Raw genomic sequence first — 12,313 nt, 5'->3', positions numbered from 1 at the left:
AAAAATTTTTTTGCTAGATATATAGATCTAACAATTAGTCAACCATTAATTTAATAATGTAACAATATTAAAAAAATAATTTTATTTTTTATTAATTTTAAAACTTATTATTATATAATTAAAAAAAAAATCAAAGGAGCATCGACAGCTGTTGCCTTCCTTGGAAAGCATGGCTCCCTAATTTTTTTTTTTCAAAAAGAATTATATAATAATATTTTTTAAAATAAATAAAAAAATATTTTAATATTTTAATTTTTTTATTAATTGTGTTTACATTTTTAAAGTGAACTGTTTATTTCAAAAACTAAAGAACCCACGAAAAATTATAACTAAAAGTTAAAAGAGTGAAAATATTTTATCTTTGTTTTTAAAAATGTTTTTTTGTATAACATAGCATATTAATGTTCTTTTCTCCCTTGTACCATGTTAAACTTAATGCTCCTTACTTTCCCTGCTACCAAACACAATGACAATGTTGTGTATTCAACCGGCAGCTAAAAAAGGCTTATGCGAGCGCATTAAACAGAAAAATAGAGAAAGATTGGCCACTGATTTTGAAGACATATATTCTTAGTTGCTGCTCCTCTTTGGGACAATGATTTCTGGTGGAGAAAGAAAATCGTAAACATTACTACATAATTATTAACAGATTTCCAGCTGCACTACGCCTGGCCACTTTGTAAAGCTCAAAGCACCATCTTAGACAGCAACACCATATATATGAGAATTATTTGCTTCACCCGACAAGAGACTTATGATAAGTATGGGAAAGCAAAAATAAAAACAACATTTAAATCTGAAATTCAGAAAAAACTGACAACAGATGTTGAAAAACTGTAATGTCCACTTATGAACCTGCCCATCAACTAACTGCTTATTTACAAATTGATATTTCCCTTTACCTTGGCTTCTATGAAGTCTCAACCCCCTTTGGAACAGGCTTTATACAGAACTTTAACTATCTAACATTTACCTCAGAAAGCCGGTTTCATCACTCCCTGCCCCTCCATCCAGGAGGGTGGACGGGTGGCCTCAAAAGAGGGATAGAATTGGACCCCGTCAAAGAACTTGGAGCCTTCTGTATATATCTATCAGTTTGTCTAGGTTGTGCTGGTTTCACAGAGGCAGTTATTGGACAATGACTTGCATAATTGGATCTTTGGGTAGAAACAGGCAACTGGGCAGCTAAAGATGAGGACAGGGGACTTGGATGGCCTGGAGATGGACTTCCTAACTCCGAGTTTGATAGAGTAGGATGGATAGAAGCCGTCACTACCTTTGCTGATTCAAGAACTGTCTGCTTCCAAAGCTCTACATTTGGTGGACACCATTCAGGCATGTCATCATCATCATCAAAGATATTCTTCTGTGGTGCAACTATGGTAGTGATAATAGGTGTAAAGGTTGTGCGGCTTTTGGTGGTCTGTTTGGGTTCTAAAATTGGTAATACTGGCGTCTGATCATGTTCATAAACTTTCTTTCGTGGAGGCAAGTTCAGAATAGTGTCGAAAGAAAACTCAGGAAGAGGGAAATTTTCTGCTCGTCTTTTATTTGAAGAAGGTAGTGACTGTATAGTTGAAGTCAGCGGCAATGACCCAACAATTTTCTTTAATCCTTCAACCAGAACATTCTTGTGAAATTCTGCATTATCTAAAACCTTATTTCTTGGAGTTTGAGATATATCACACGCAGTCCCAAAATCAAATTCTGGAAGATCATCATCATCAGCAGCAGGAATGTGCTCTTTTGTTATAACTGATGGCAGAGACAAGACAGGATTTTGAAGTCCCAAACTAGATTTAGGTTTCCCTGATTCTGAGTTAGCTGTAAGAGACATTTCCCTTTCAGAAGACTGCCCCTTGGGTCCGAAGTGACAGACAGAGTCAGAAAACGAAGATGTTTGAAGTCCTACTAAGTTGCTCAATGCAGATGTTGCAAACAAGAGATTAGCACTGGAAGGAGAGTTATGCAGTGCAAGTTGGATGTCACTACTCTCTACATTCTCACCTTCATTTCTATTGATTATAGCACTCCCAATGCCTATGCAGTCTGCTATTGGTGTGAGTGGGAGGGATTCCTGAGCTGGTTGCATGCATGCCATGTCATTTTTTTTTCCCAGAACCTTTTGTTCAGAGTGGGAGCTCAGAGGCTGCTCTGTCGAGGAAGAATGCTTTCTTTCAAGCTCCTTTTTAACAGAATTAGAAGGTCCATGATTTCTTCGCCAAACAACACAACCAATTAACGAGTTCTGCTTATCTTCAACAGCAGCCATGCCCTTGAAGAATCCATGTTTTGCAAGTATGGTGATTATGGCATCACTGCGAGGACATATGTAAAGATCAATACCTGGTGAGAGTTTAGCAAACCCAACTCTTTCCCCTTTCTTGTACCCTTTTGCAACCTGATAGGATTACAAGAAAATATGAATTAATATATTGATCAGAAATCCTCAAGAGGCACTCCAGGCACTGCATGACCATATTCATATTCTTTTTTCAATCTACCTACCTCTTTCAAGCCTGCCAGTCCTGATTCAGAAGACCCTTCTTTCCAGCAAAGTGATACTACCTGAATATGAGTGCATTGATCCATCAGAAATTTGATTTAAAGAAAAGTACATCTAACTAGCAATGTGCTAATCCTAAACTAAAAAACTAAAAAGTAGCATATTACCCATTACAGTTTGTACTTGTTATGGGAGAAGATTCAATACAAAGATTTGTGAATTTGATTCCAAAATCACTATGCTCACATTATTCATTAAAAGGGCACATATACCTGAGAGTTGAGACTTGAGATAATCAAAATGCTACGAAGACATCTGTAGGGCTACCTCCAGTTTAACCTGGCTTTGGGCCTTTTCACTTATGCATGAAACACTATGCTACAAAAAGTAACTGTTCTTAATTTTGAAAAAACCTCTCTCCCTCTGTCCTCCCCTCCCTCCCCCCTCTGCAGTTGGGTTCCAAAACGGCATTTCTTCACCAAAAGAGATTTGAAAAGATGACTTCAAGGGTATTGCACACACTGACTTAGCTTTTGCATGCAATTGAAACTCTTTGTGCTAAGGAACTTAAAGTTTTTAACTGTCTATCACTTTCAAACCTGGTTATATAACACAAGGAAGATCCTGATATAATTTATAGAGGCAAATCACACACTACATAATCTGAGTTCGATGACAATAACTCAGGAAAATAAATCTTACCATCAACCCTCTATTGCGTGAGCGAGCAAGATCTTGAATATATTTCTCAAAAGCCTCTAGTCTAACTTTTCCTTTGACTTCTACAAGTCCAGACCACTGCACACAAGGCATCCTTTCACCACTACACAACAAATCCATTGTAAATAAGATTAACTATAAAAGATTTACTACTCAAACCTTATATGTTGCGATGGCTATCTTATACCAAAACGATCAATGATGCATTCAGTGAAAAAACCGACCTAGTAAGCCAAGAGACCATAAACCAGGTGTCCAACTAGGACACCAATATATGGGTATAGAAGTGAACATATACCAGAAATAGTCAAAAAAATAAAAGGATTGCGTATCTGAAATTACTGATTATTGGCATGAAGATAAAATTGTTAAAAAAGAATCAGAGCAATGAAAATAAAAGGTTACTTTTGAGAGATTTAAGTGAACAGAAATGACATTATGTTGTTTGCACCCAAGCATTTGGCTCATTGGTTGGTGCATTATCCCCCTACCTAAAGAGCAGGGTTTGAATCCCCCCTCCCCCAATTATAAAAAAAAAAAAATGACATTATGTTGTTTACAATATAGCAAAAATAATAATATAAGAATCAAGGAATACAAGGCTGACAATATCAAGCAACACAAAAATTCTATGCGGCAGAGGCCTTCCCTCATGGAGTGGCATCTTTTATAAGACTCAAGTTTCTCAGAGTTCCACAAGGAGTAACTGTGAACTCTCTTCACAGAGGATAGTTGCAGGAGATAGGGAGGCATTGATCAGTCATAACTCCAAAGTATAGATCACAATTCCTGGGTCTGTTGTAGATCTTAATACATAAGGGAAGGGCAATTTGTCATTTAATGAATGTCAACTATTTGCTTATTCAATTTATATTCCACACTGAATAGATTTGATGATTATACATTCATCATCTGTCGCCTCTTATAAACAAATGGCTATATTGGATTTGGTTGTTGGACCAAACTGAAAGGACAATTCCCTGAATATCCATTTCAGTTTCATACTATATCCAGGTGGATCTTAGACCATTAATACAAGGTTGCCAATGCAAATTCTAATGAAGTTATATCAATTAAAATGTCAAATGGTTTCAGTTCCATGTCCATCTCTCATTAGATGATTCTTTCTCTCATGAAAAAAAATTTGGTGATCCTACATCATACCAAATGTAGCATAGTTTGCATGAACACACGTCTGATCAATTTGATTATTATTTTCTACTTTAAGCATCAATTACAAAGTATTGATATCAAGTTCTCTGGTGTATTTTATGCCTTTTTAGCTAAAGAAAAATCCAAAGACAATAAACTGTTTAACTTGTGATTTTGCCCTGTTTATTTGGTCCGAATTGCTCTCTTTTTTGAGCTATTGTGAATTTTCCCAACAAGGGTTGTCCTTCCTTTGATACATAAGACTTTTGGCATAGTATAAAACACTACAAAGCTTTTATTTGCAGTGAGTCTGAGAGCTTGCAAATCCAGAAAATTAATATCTTTTTGAAATGCTTCTTAGAACAGAACAGTTAATAGTAATTTAACAGGTTTGAAAACAACTACACGCAAAGCAAAACCCAGATCATTTCATCTTCATGAGCCAAAACATTAGCAAACAAATTAATTGAAAATCTCTAATGCTACAACAAAATTGTTTTTTTTTCTTTTTGAAAAAAAAAAGAGTAGCTGAATAACCTTTTGAAGAAGGCAACAACCGACACAGTTACAGAAGAATTAAGCTGGAGGGACCCATCCCAGAGCTTCTCAGCAACTGTTGGACGAGCCAACTTCAAATTCCCAGAACCTGACCCTTCTCTTTTCCCCATCGTTATTATTATTACATCTATGCCATCTTCACCGCAAACCAGGATTCAGGTTACCTGACTCGTTCGTCTCATAGCGGGAAGTGATGATTGCATTTGCACTTGATTTCCATACTCCTCCAAGCCTCTTGGGCTGATTTATCCCTCCAGCCCATATATTGGCGAAATTCCCAGAATTTCCAAAATCCACAAACCAAAATTTTTACTATATCTCTCTCGGTTAAACGACGACAAATTCAAACCAAAAAAAAAAAAGGGGAATTTTTACTTAAAAAAAAAATCCAGGAAATGAATGATAAAATACTAGTGAAATGAAAGGGGAAATTCTTTTACTTGAAAAATCAGAAAGGAGGGCCGTACGATCGAGAGGGAGTCCAGTGTACAGAGTGTAGCGTGGGACAGTGCGTTTCGAATTGGATTTGATCAACGATTTTTCATTTCCCCTTCGGAATAGGGTTTGAGAAAGGAATATTAACGTTACCGTCACACTCACCAAATGTCAAAGCACGGTAACCTACTGCAAACACGTAAGATAGAGATGCACCATTTTACGATTTTCTCATTAGGATCGGGTACGGTGAATGTTCGTACTTAAAATACTTTGTAAGGGTTTAATTCTTTTCTCTGCGTGCGCTTTGTTTTACTCGTTTGATTAATATTTTAGATACAAATAAAGATGTTAATAATTTGAAATTAGCTAATAATTTTTCTTGGTACAATATTTCATATCAGCTAAATAACTATATTTTCGAAAAATTATTGTTATGTATGTTAATTAGGGGAGTTTTTAAAGTAATCATATATTTTATTAAGATATATTTAAAAAATTAATTAATTAACACGATAAATGAAAAGATATATTTTCAAATTTTAATTTTATTGTATAGTTTGAAAATACTATTTGCGATGTAAGAATAATATAATCTTATATATATATATATATATTGGTATCTTATTAACTTCTAATTCATTCTTTTGATTCATAATAAAATGTAAAGAAAAAATTTGAAGCAAGATGAAAAAAATAGAATGAAAATAATTAAACACTATGTTCATGATTGTGTTTAAATGTCAAAAATTACATAACAGTACGATTTATTCATTATTAGTAAGAAAGAAAATAAGAGAAGTTGATAAACTCAATTTTACCATTTAAGTAATGTGAAAGATAATTTGATTATTTTAAAAATTAAGGGCTCAAGTGAAACCTTACATAAATTTCAATTAGTGTATCCAATCTATGTAATTTTCAAAGAAAAAAACAGATTTGTTAGAACCAAAATACCTGAAATTTCTTCATGATGCCGGCAGAATTCTTCTTAACCATGAGAATGGAGCACGATGAAAAGGACCAAAGGAAAAATCCAAAGAGCAGTTTACTGGCTTTGGATCACGTTTGACCTTGGACAAGAGAATATCGATGTTACCGTTAATCCAAATTCAAGGGATTAATTTATCTTGGCTACTTTCCTGTGCTTAGTTAACATTGTTGAATTGCATGTCATGTTCCAGAATGTTTCAAAGCGTGCAAGCAACAGTCTTCTCTTTGGAGCATAATGTCATAAATGGCATCGAAAAGAAAATAAAACAGGATGCATGCCTTTGGAGTTTGACTTGATGAGTGAAGATCAACCCCTAGCTATATATACGTGTGTAATTTGGAATCCATCTCATGAATGAACACTGTGCAAAGAAAATGGAGAGGAGGCTTTTCGAAGCGGCGATGGACGGGTCTGTGATCTCCTTGCTTCTACAGGATGCGTTAGTTCTCGACAGATTTATAGCTGGCTGTTATGCTGAAACACCTTTACACGTAGCTTCTATGCTAGGACATGTTGAATTTGTTGAACAAGTCTGACTCTGAAGCCCGAGCTTGCGAAAAAACTTGATTTCCGAAAAGAATCACCAATTCATTTAGCAACTTCAAAAGGTTACCTGGATATAGTGAGCAGGTTGCTACAGGTTGACCCTGACATGTGCCTTGCTTGCGACAGAGATGGGAGAAACCCCCCTGCATATTGCAGCCATCAAGGGTCACATTATTGTCTTGAAAGAGTTGGTTCAAGCGAGGCCCCGAGCGGCTCGAATGATGATGAACAGAGGTGAGACCAGTTGGAGGCAATGAAGTTCTTGGTGGAGGCCGTTGGTGACGATGAGTTTGTGAATTCTAAGAATAATGATGGCAATACTATCTTGCATCTAGCTGTGGCCGATCAACAAATTCAGGTATGTTTGGAAGTGAAAATTATAATCTTTTCTAGGTCTCTAGTTGTAAGCCACTGTCAAGTTTGGAGTCATACATGCTCTCTTTCTTGAAGGGGAAGAAAAGAAGGAATTAAAGTAACATTAACGGTTTATGAAATAAAACGGATCATCTCGTTATCATTATATTATTTATTTAATAATTATTGAAATAAGATAAATTCATGAAGGGAATTATTTGAACGTGTTTAGTATAATCATCTTTATCATCCTTCTTAGTTTGTTGTTCTTGTTTGTCTCCATGGGGGTAATTAAGGAAACTTCGGGGAACATACTAAGTCTAGGACTCAAATATGCAGGCTGTACAGTTCTTGATTGCTAATACTTCAGTGGAAGTGAATTCTCTAAATGCAAATGGATATACACCGCTCGATCTTTTATCCCAGAATGGAAGAGACTAGAGATTGCTGCATCGCTTCAAAGTGCTGGAGCTGTAAGTGCAAGGGGTTCTTTGTCAGAGCATGAACTTGAAGCTATGAGGACCAGGATTTTATCCTCACCTGCATCTAATAGAATTCATCCACTCGTCCCTCCCAACAATTTACATGGCAAAAAGCCTGTTAAGAGGCATTCTGATTGGCTGGAGAAGAAACGCAATGCCCTAATGGTAGTGGCCTCACTAATTGCTACCATGGCTTTCCAAGCTGGTATCAATCCTCCAAGCGGTGTATGGCAAGAAAGCAATAATAATGGTTTCGCATCAAATATTCATAATGGCTTAAAACAATCCAAAAAGATATCAAGGTTTCCTAACGTATAACACAACCGGTTTCATGGCATCTCTCAGCATCATCCTGTTGCTCATCAGTGGATTACCCTTCAGGCGGAGAATTTTTGCTTGGATTTTGAGGGTGATCATGTGGATTGCAATCACTGCTATGGCAATGACATATATGTTGTCCATATTAGCTTTCACACCTTCTCATGTATCGGATGTTTCTTTCAGGGTATTAGTGATCGGGATGTTAATTTGGGGCAGTTTGATGATGCCACTTTTTCTTGGTCATTCTATTCGACTGTTAATCAGGATGATCAGATACCAGAGAAAATCAATACAAGCGAGGCAATCTTCAGATTCATTAATGGTCATGAACAATCCGGAGTTTTATCCGAACAATCTTGTGTAGACATGTTCTAAACAAGAAAAAGGTGATATAAGTGTGCAATTCTTCCAAGTAAACTTGAAAGCAAATTTCATTTGTGCTTCCTAAATGTTTAGGTAAGGTAGTCTGCATATGTTATGACTTGGCTAGTGTTACCAATATGATGCAAATCAAATCAAGGAATTTTTTTTTCTCTCAGCAAATCAATGAATTAAAGTATGCATTTAACAAAAATTCAAAAGTTTATGATTATGTCATTCAGCTTAATTTGTAGCCTATTTCCATGGATATAGGCAACGGAGAGATTTCCATAATATATTGATAGAAAAATCAAAATTACTAGAGTTTTAATCCTTCAAAATTTAATAAAACCCTTACCCCACCTACACACCAAATCTGGATACAACATATACTTGACATCTGCCCTTGTAACATCTTTTGGGACCGAATTCTCTTTATTTATATAAAACCAATTCGTTTTAGGTTAATAGTATCAAAAACTTGTGTGTTGTGCTAGTAAATTTAAAGTCCGAAACAAGGACTTGGTCTCCATCCGTTAACGTCGAAGAGATCAACCAGAGAAAACTGAAAACATCTGGGCTTACACCCAGTACTCTTTGTCTAAGAAATCTAAAAACATCTGGGCCCGATACTCTCTATCCAAAGACTAACACCCTCTTTTAGCACTAATAAATATGTAATCTGCTTCGGCTTTTGTTTGGTCAATCAAGTATTTGGACTTAATTTAATATTGGCATAAAGTTTTAGCACTGTTAATGGAATACATTTTATCATTGGTTCGTGATTTTTTAGTAACATTTTATTTTTATTTGTGATTTAATGAATTTATTTTTTCATTTGCAATTTTTTAAATTTATTTCAAATTCAGCTATCCATCAATATGTTGGTAAATTTTGGATAAATTCTCCTCGTATATATCTATCAAGGTGCCATTTGACAAATTTGGTCCATATTTCATATAAATTCTAATGATAAATTGACAGATGAATGGGTTTAAAATAAATTCAAAGATCATAAATAAAAAATTTAAATTTTTTAAATAAAAAAGATGAAAAATTCAGATGATCAAAATTAGAAAGAGCTAATCTCTTACCCCATTAGGGACAAAAAAATCTCTGGTACACATCAAAAGTATAATTCTCATTAAAAATTGGGTTTATAAAGCATACATATGCTTTCAAGAGAAGTTACGTAGAAGTCAAGACAATTAAATATAAAAGGTTTAGCTGACCCCATTAGGGAAAAAAATATCTTTGGTAGCATCAAAAGTCTACTTTTCATTGAAAATTGAGTTTATAAAGTAGACATGTTTTGAATATTTTTGTGAATATCTATTTATACTATGTATGTTTAGCTTTAGATGTAAATTAGATTAGATGAAGATTAGGATTTAATCCATCCATCTAATCTTTTAGCATTATCTTCATGTTATAAATTCAATCTAGATAAGGGGTTTTAGCCTATAAATAGGCCCCTTTAATTCATTTGTAGATACACACTTGAATATATAAGATCTTCTCTCTCCCTCTAAATACTTTTTCTTATATTTCTCTTATAGTTGTTCTTTCAGTTATATTTCATAACACGTTATTAGCACGATCCTCTAATATTTCAAGTTTCGAAATTATTTTTCATCATCTCTAAGCTTTAAAAGGATTTCAATGGTTGGTCTTTAATTTCTGGTTATAACAAATCAAGTAAGTGACTCGATATCTCTTTAATATTTTCATTCCCTAAAAATCAACCTTAATATGAATTTACTATCATATAATATATATTATATTTTGTTTCTTGATTGGAAAGTGAATTTACTATTATATAACAATTAATGAAAAATCATATATATCCATTTCCTAAAGTGAATGTGATAAACGAGCTACTAATAAAAAAATTATAAAGCCATCAATTCCCTGAAGTGAATGTAACATTATTTGATAATTATGGTCACGGTCATGAATCTATTTATTTCTTGAAGTGAAAGCAAAATCATTTAATAATTATGATCACTATAATAATTTACACTATCACTATTTTAATTTTAAAAATAATTTTACCACTGGAAGTGGATGGATAATTTTACCATTAGAATCTAAGAATAATTTTATCGTCAAAAGTGGATGGATAATTTTACCACCAGAAGTAGATGGATATCTTAACCCACTAACCCACCAGAAGTAGATGAATACTTGTAATCCACTAAAAGTGAATGAATACTTTTAACCTACCCGAAAGGATAAATAGTGAAAAGACAAAATTGGAAAGAATACAAGGAATATAGAAAACTTATTGTCATTAATATGGCATGAAAGACCATTGGTCACGTACCTGTTATACATATTGAATTTTATCAAACATCATTGAAAACTTTGTGATGATTTTAACCATAGCCAAGTTGATATAACACATTAAGATGTTTGTTTATCCTAAAAGAGGAATTGATTATATGATTAGTAGTGGAAATATCCATTGTTGATTTTCTTATCTTGAAAAAGGAATTGATCATTTGATTGGTAATGGAAATATCCGAGAATGAACTTAATAGTAATTGGTATATTTTAGTATAACTATATTATAAAGATGCTTAAATATGTTTTTATTATATTTAAATGATATGTTCTTATTATGTGTTTTAATTATATATTTAATATTTTTTTATGTTAACTTGTAAATTTCTTATTCTATATATCTCATTTTATTGAAGAAAAATATGGATATTCATCTTGTTGGATCCAAAATCTATTATGTAAATATTTGTCTAACAGTAATTTTTACAATGCATACTATATTTAAAGACAAAAAATATTTTTCTTACTTGACAATTGAAAAAACCAATGCCAATAAAATATCTAGTAGTACAAGATTAATTGAAAACTTCGAAAGAACTAATATTTCACTACCTTGAGAAACAAAGTTTATAATAGAGGATGTAATATTTTCTATTAAGTCTCAAAGAAATTCATTAAATTTTAAAGATATTCGTCTGAATAGATATTATATTGAAACAACGAATGAAAGAGACACTTAATACCTTTATATTATATCTATTATCTCAAGTAGGAAATGTGCGTTGAAAAAAAAATTATTACTTGCTTTGCTCTCTAGATTAAACTACACAAATATTAGAATAATTGAAACCCATTGAAATACCTCATACTTTGATATGGTGATAAATAAAGTTGATAGAATGCAAATTGAGGTCAATTAAAATGTTCAAAAGTGATAAAAGACGAAAACAATAGTTTAGGATAAAATATTCCGCAAGTGAGAAAATAATAATAAAATAATAATAATTTTATCGGAGGAGAATTTGTGAGATAAAAGGCGATTCGGAAGTCAAGTGAGGCATAATAAGGTATTTCGGGTACCCAGGAGACAAGATAAAATTTTTAAAATAAAATAATATTTTCTTAATGAAATAATATTAAAATATTAATATTTAGTCGGATGTTGAAATCAGTTAAGAAGAAGGATCATATGGTTGATCCAAGTGGGAGAGAAGATGACAAGCCCGACTCTATAAAAATAATTGTCATGACATACATGTGATGGATAACATGTTTGCATGCTAAGAGAGTCCCGAAAAAATTTACAAAAGTCGGTATTGTACCTAGACGTACAACAAAGTTGATTTAAGCCTCGAACTAGATCAAATAGAGAATTCATGATGAAATTAAGAATTTTAAAGTCCCAAAATGGTTTAATATGGTAATTTAGAATTTAAGATCCGATTTGGAGTTAATCTGAAAAATTGACCGGTTAGGGGCAAAATGGTAATTTTGCCATCAGGAATCGAAAATTTAATTTTTGAAAGGATTTTGATCAAATTTAATTATTTGGAGTGTGAAATGAGTATGAGGAGTGAAAATTATGCATTATGGCAAATT

General features: G+C 33.3%; 1 protein-coding gene and 1 pseudogene across 1 annotated transcript; one reads left to right on the top strand and one right to left on the bottom strand.

Annotated features, from left to right (window-relative positions):
* Positions 1 to 778: 778 nt before the first annotated feature.
* On the bottom strand, positions 779 to 5,546 carry LOC18588825 (uncharacterized). The gene is made up of 4 exons (XM_007013495.3): positions 4,916 to 5,546; positions 3,209 to 3,329; positions 2,509 to 2,568; positions 779 to 2,401 (listed from the first exon to the last, which is right to left on the bottom strand). Exons 1-4 carry the CDS (start codon positions 5,044 to 5,046, stop codon positions 992 to 994), a joined length of 1,722 nt encoding a protein of 573 aa, XP_007013557.3. The 5' UTR covers positions 5,047 to 5,546; the 3' UTR covers positions 779 to 991.
* A 1,193-nt stretch (positions 5,547 to 6,739) lies between these two features.
* LOC18588824 (uncharacterized) lies at positions 6,740 to 8,432 on the top strand (annotated as a pseudogene).
* The last annotated feature ends 3,881 nt before the right edge of the window (positions 8,433 to 12,313 follow it).

Source organism: Theobroma cacao, chromosome 9 (genome assembly GCF_053813885.1).
Source record: "Theobroma cacao isolate CCN51 chromosome 9, ASM5381388v1, whole genome shotgun sequence".
Taxonomy (NCBI): Eukaryota; Viridiplantae; Streptophyta; class Magnoliopsida; order Malvales; family Malvaceae; genus Theobroma; species Theobroma cacao.
Note: the sequence above shows the minus strand (reverse complement) of the source record. Positions and strands in the feature narration are given on the sequence as shown.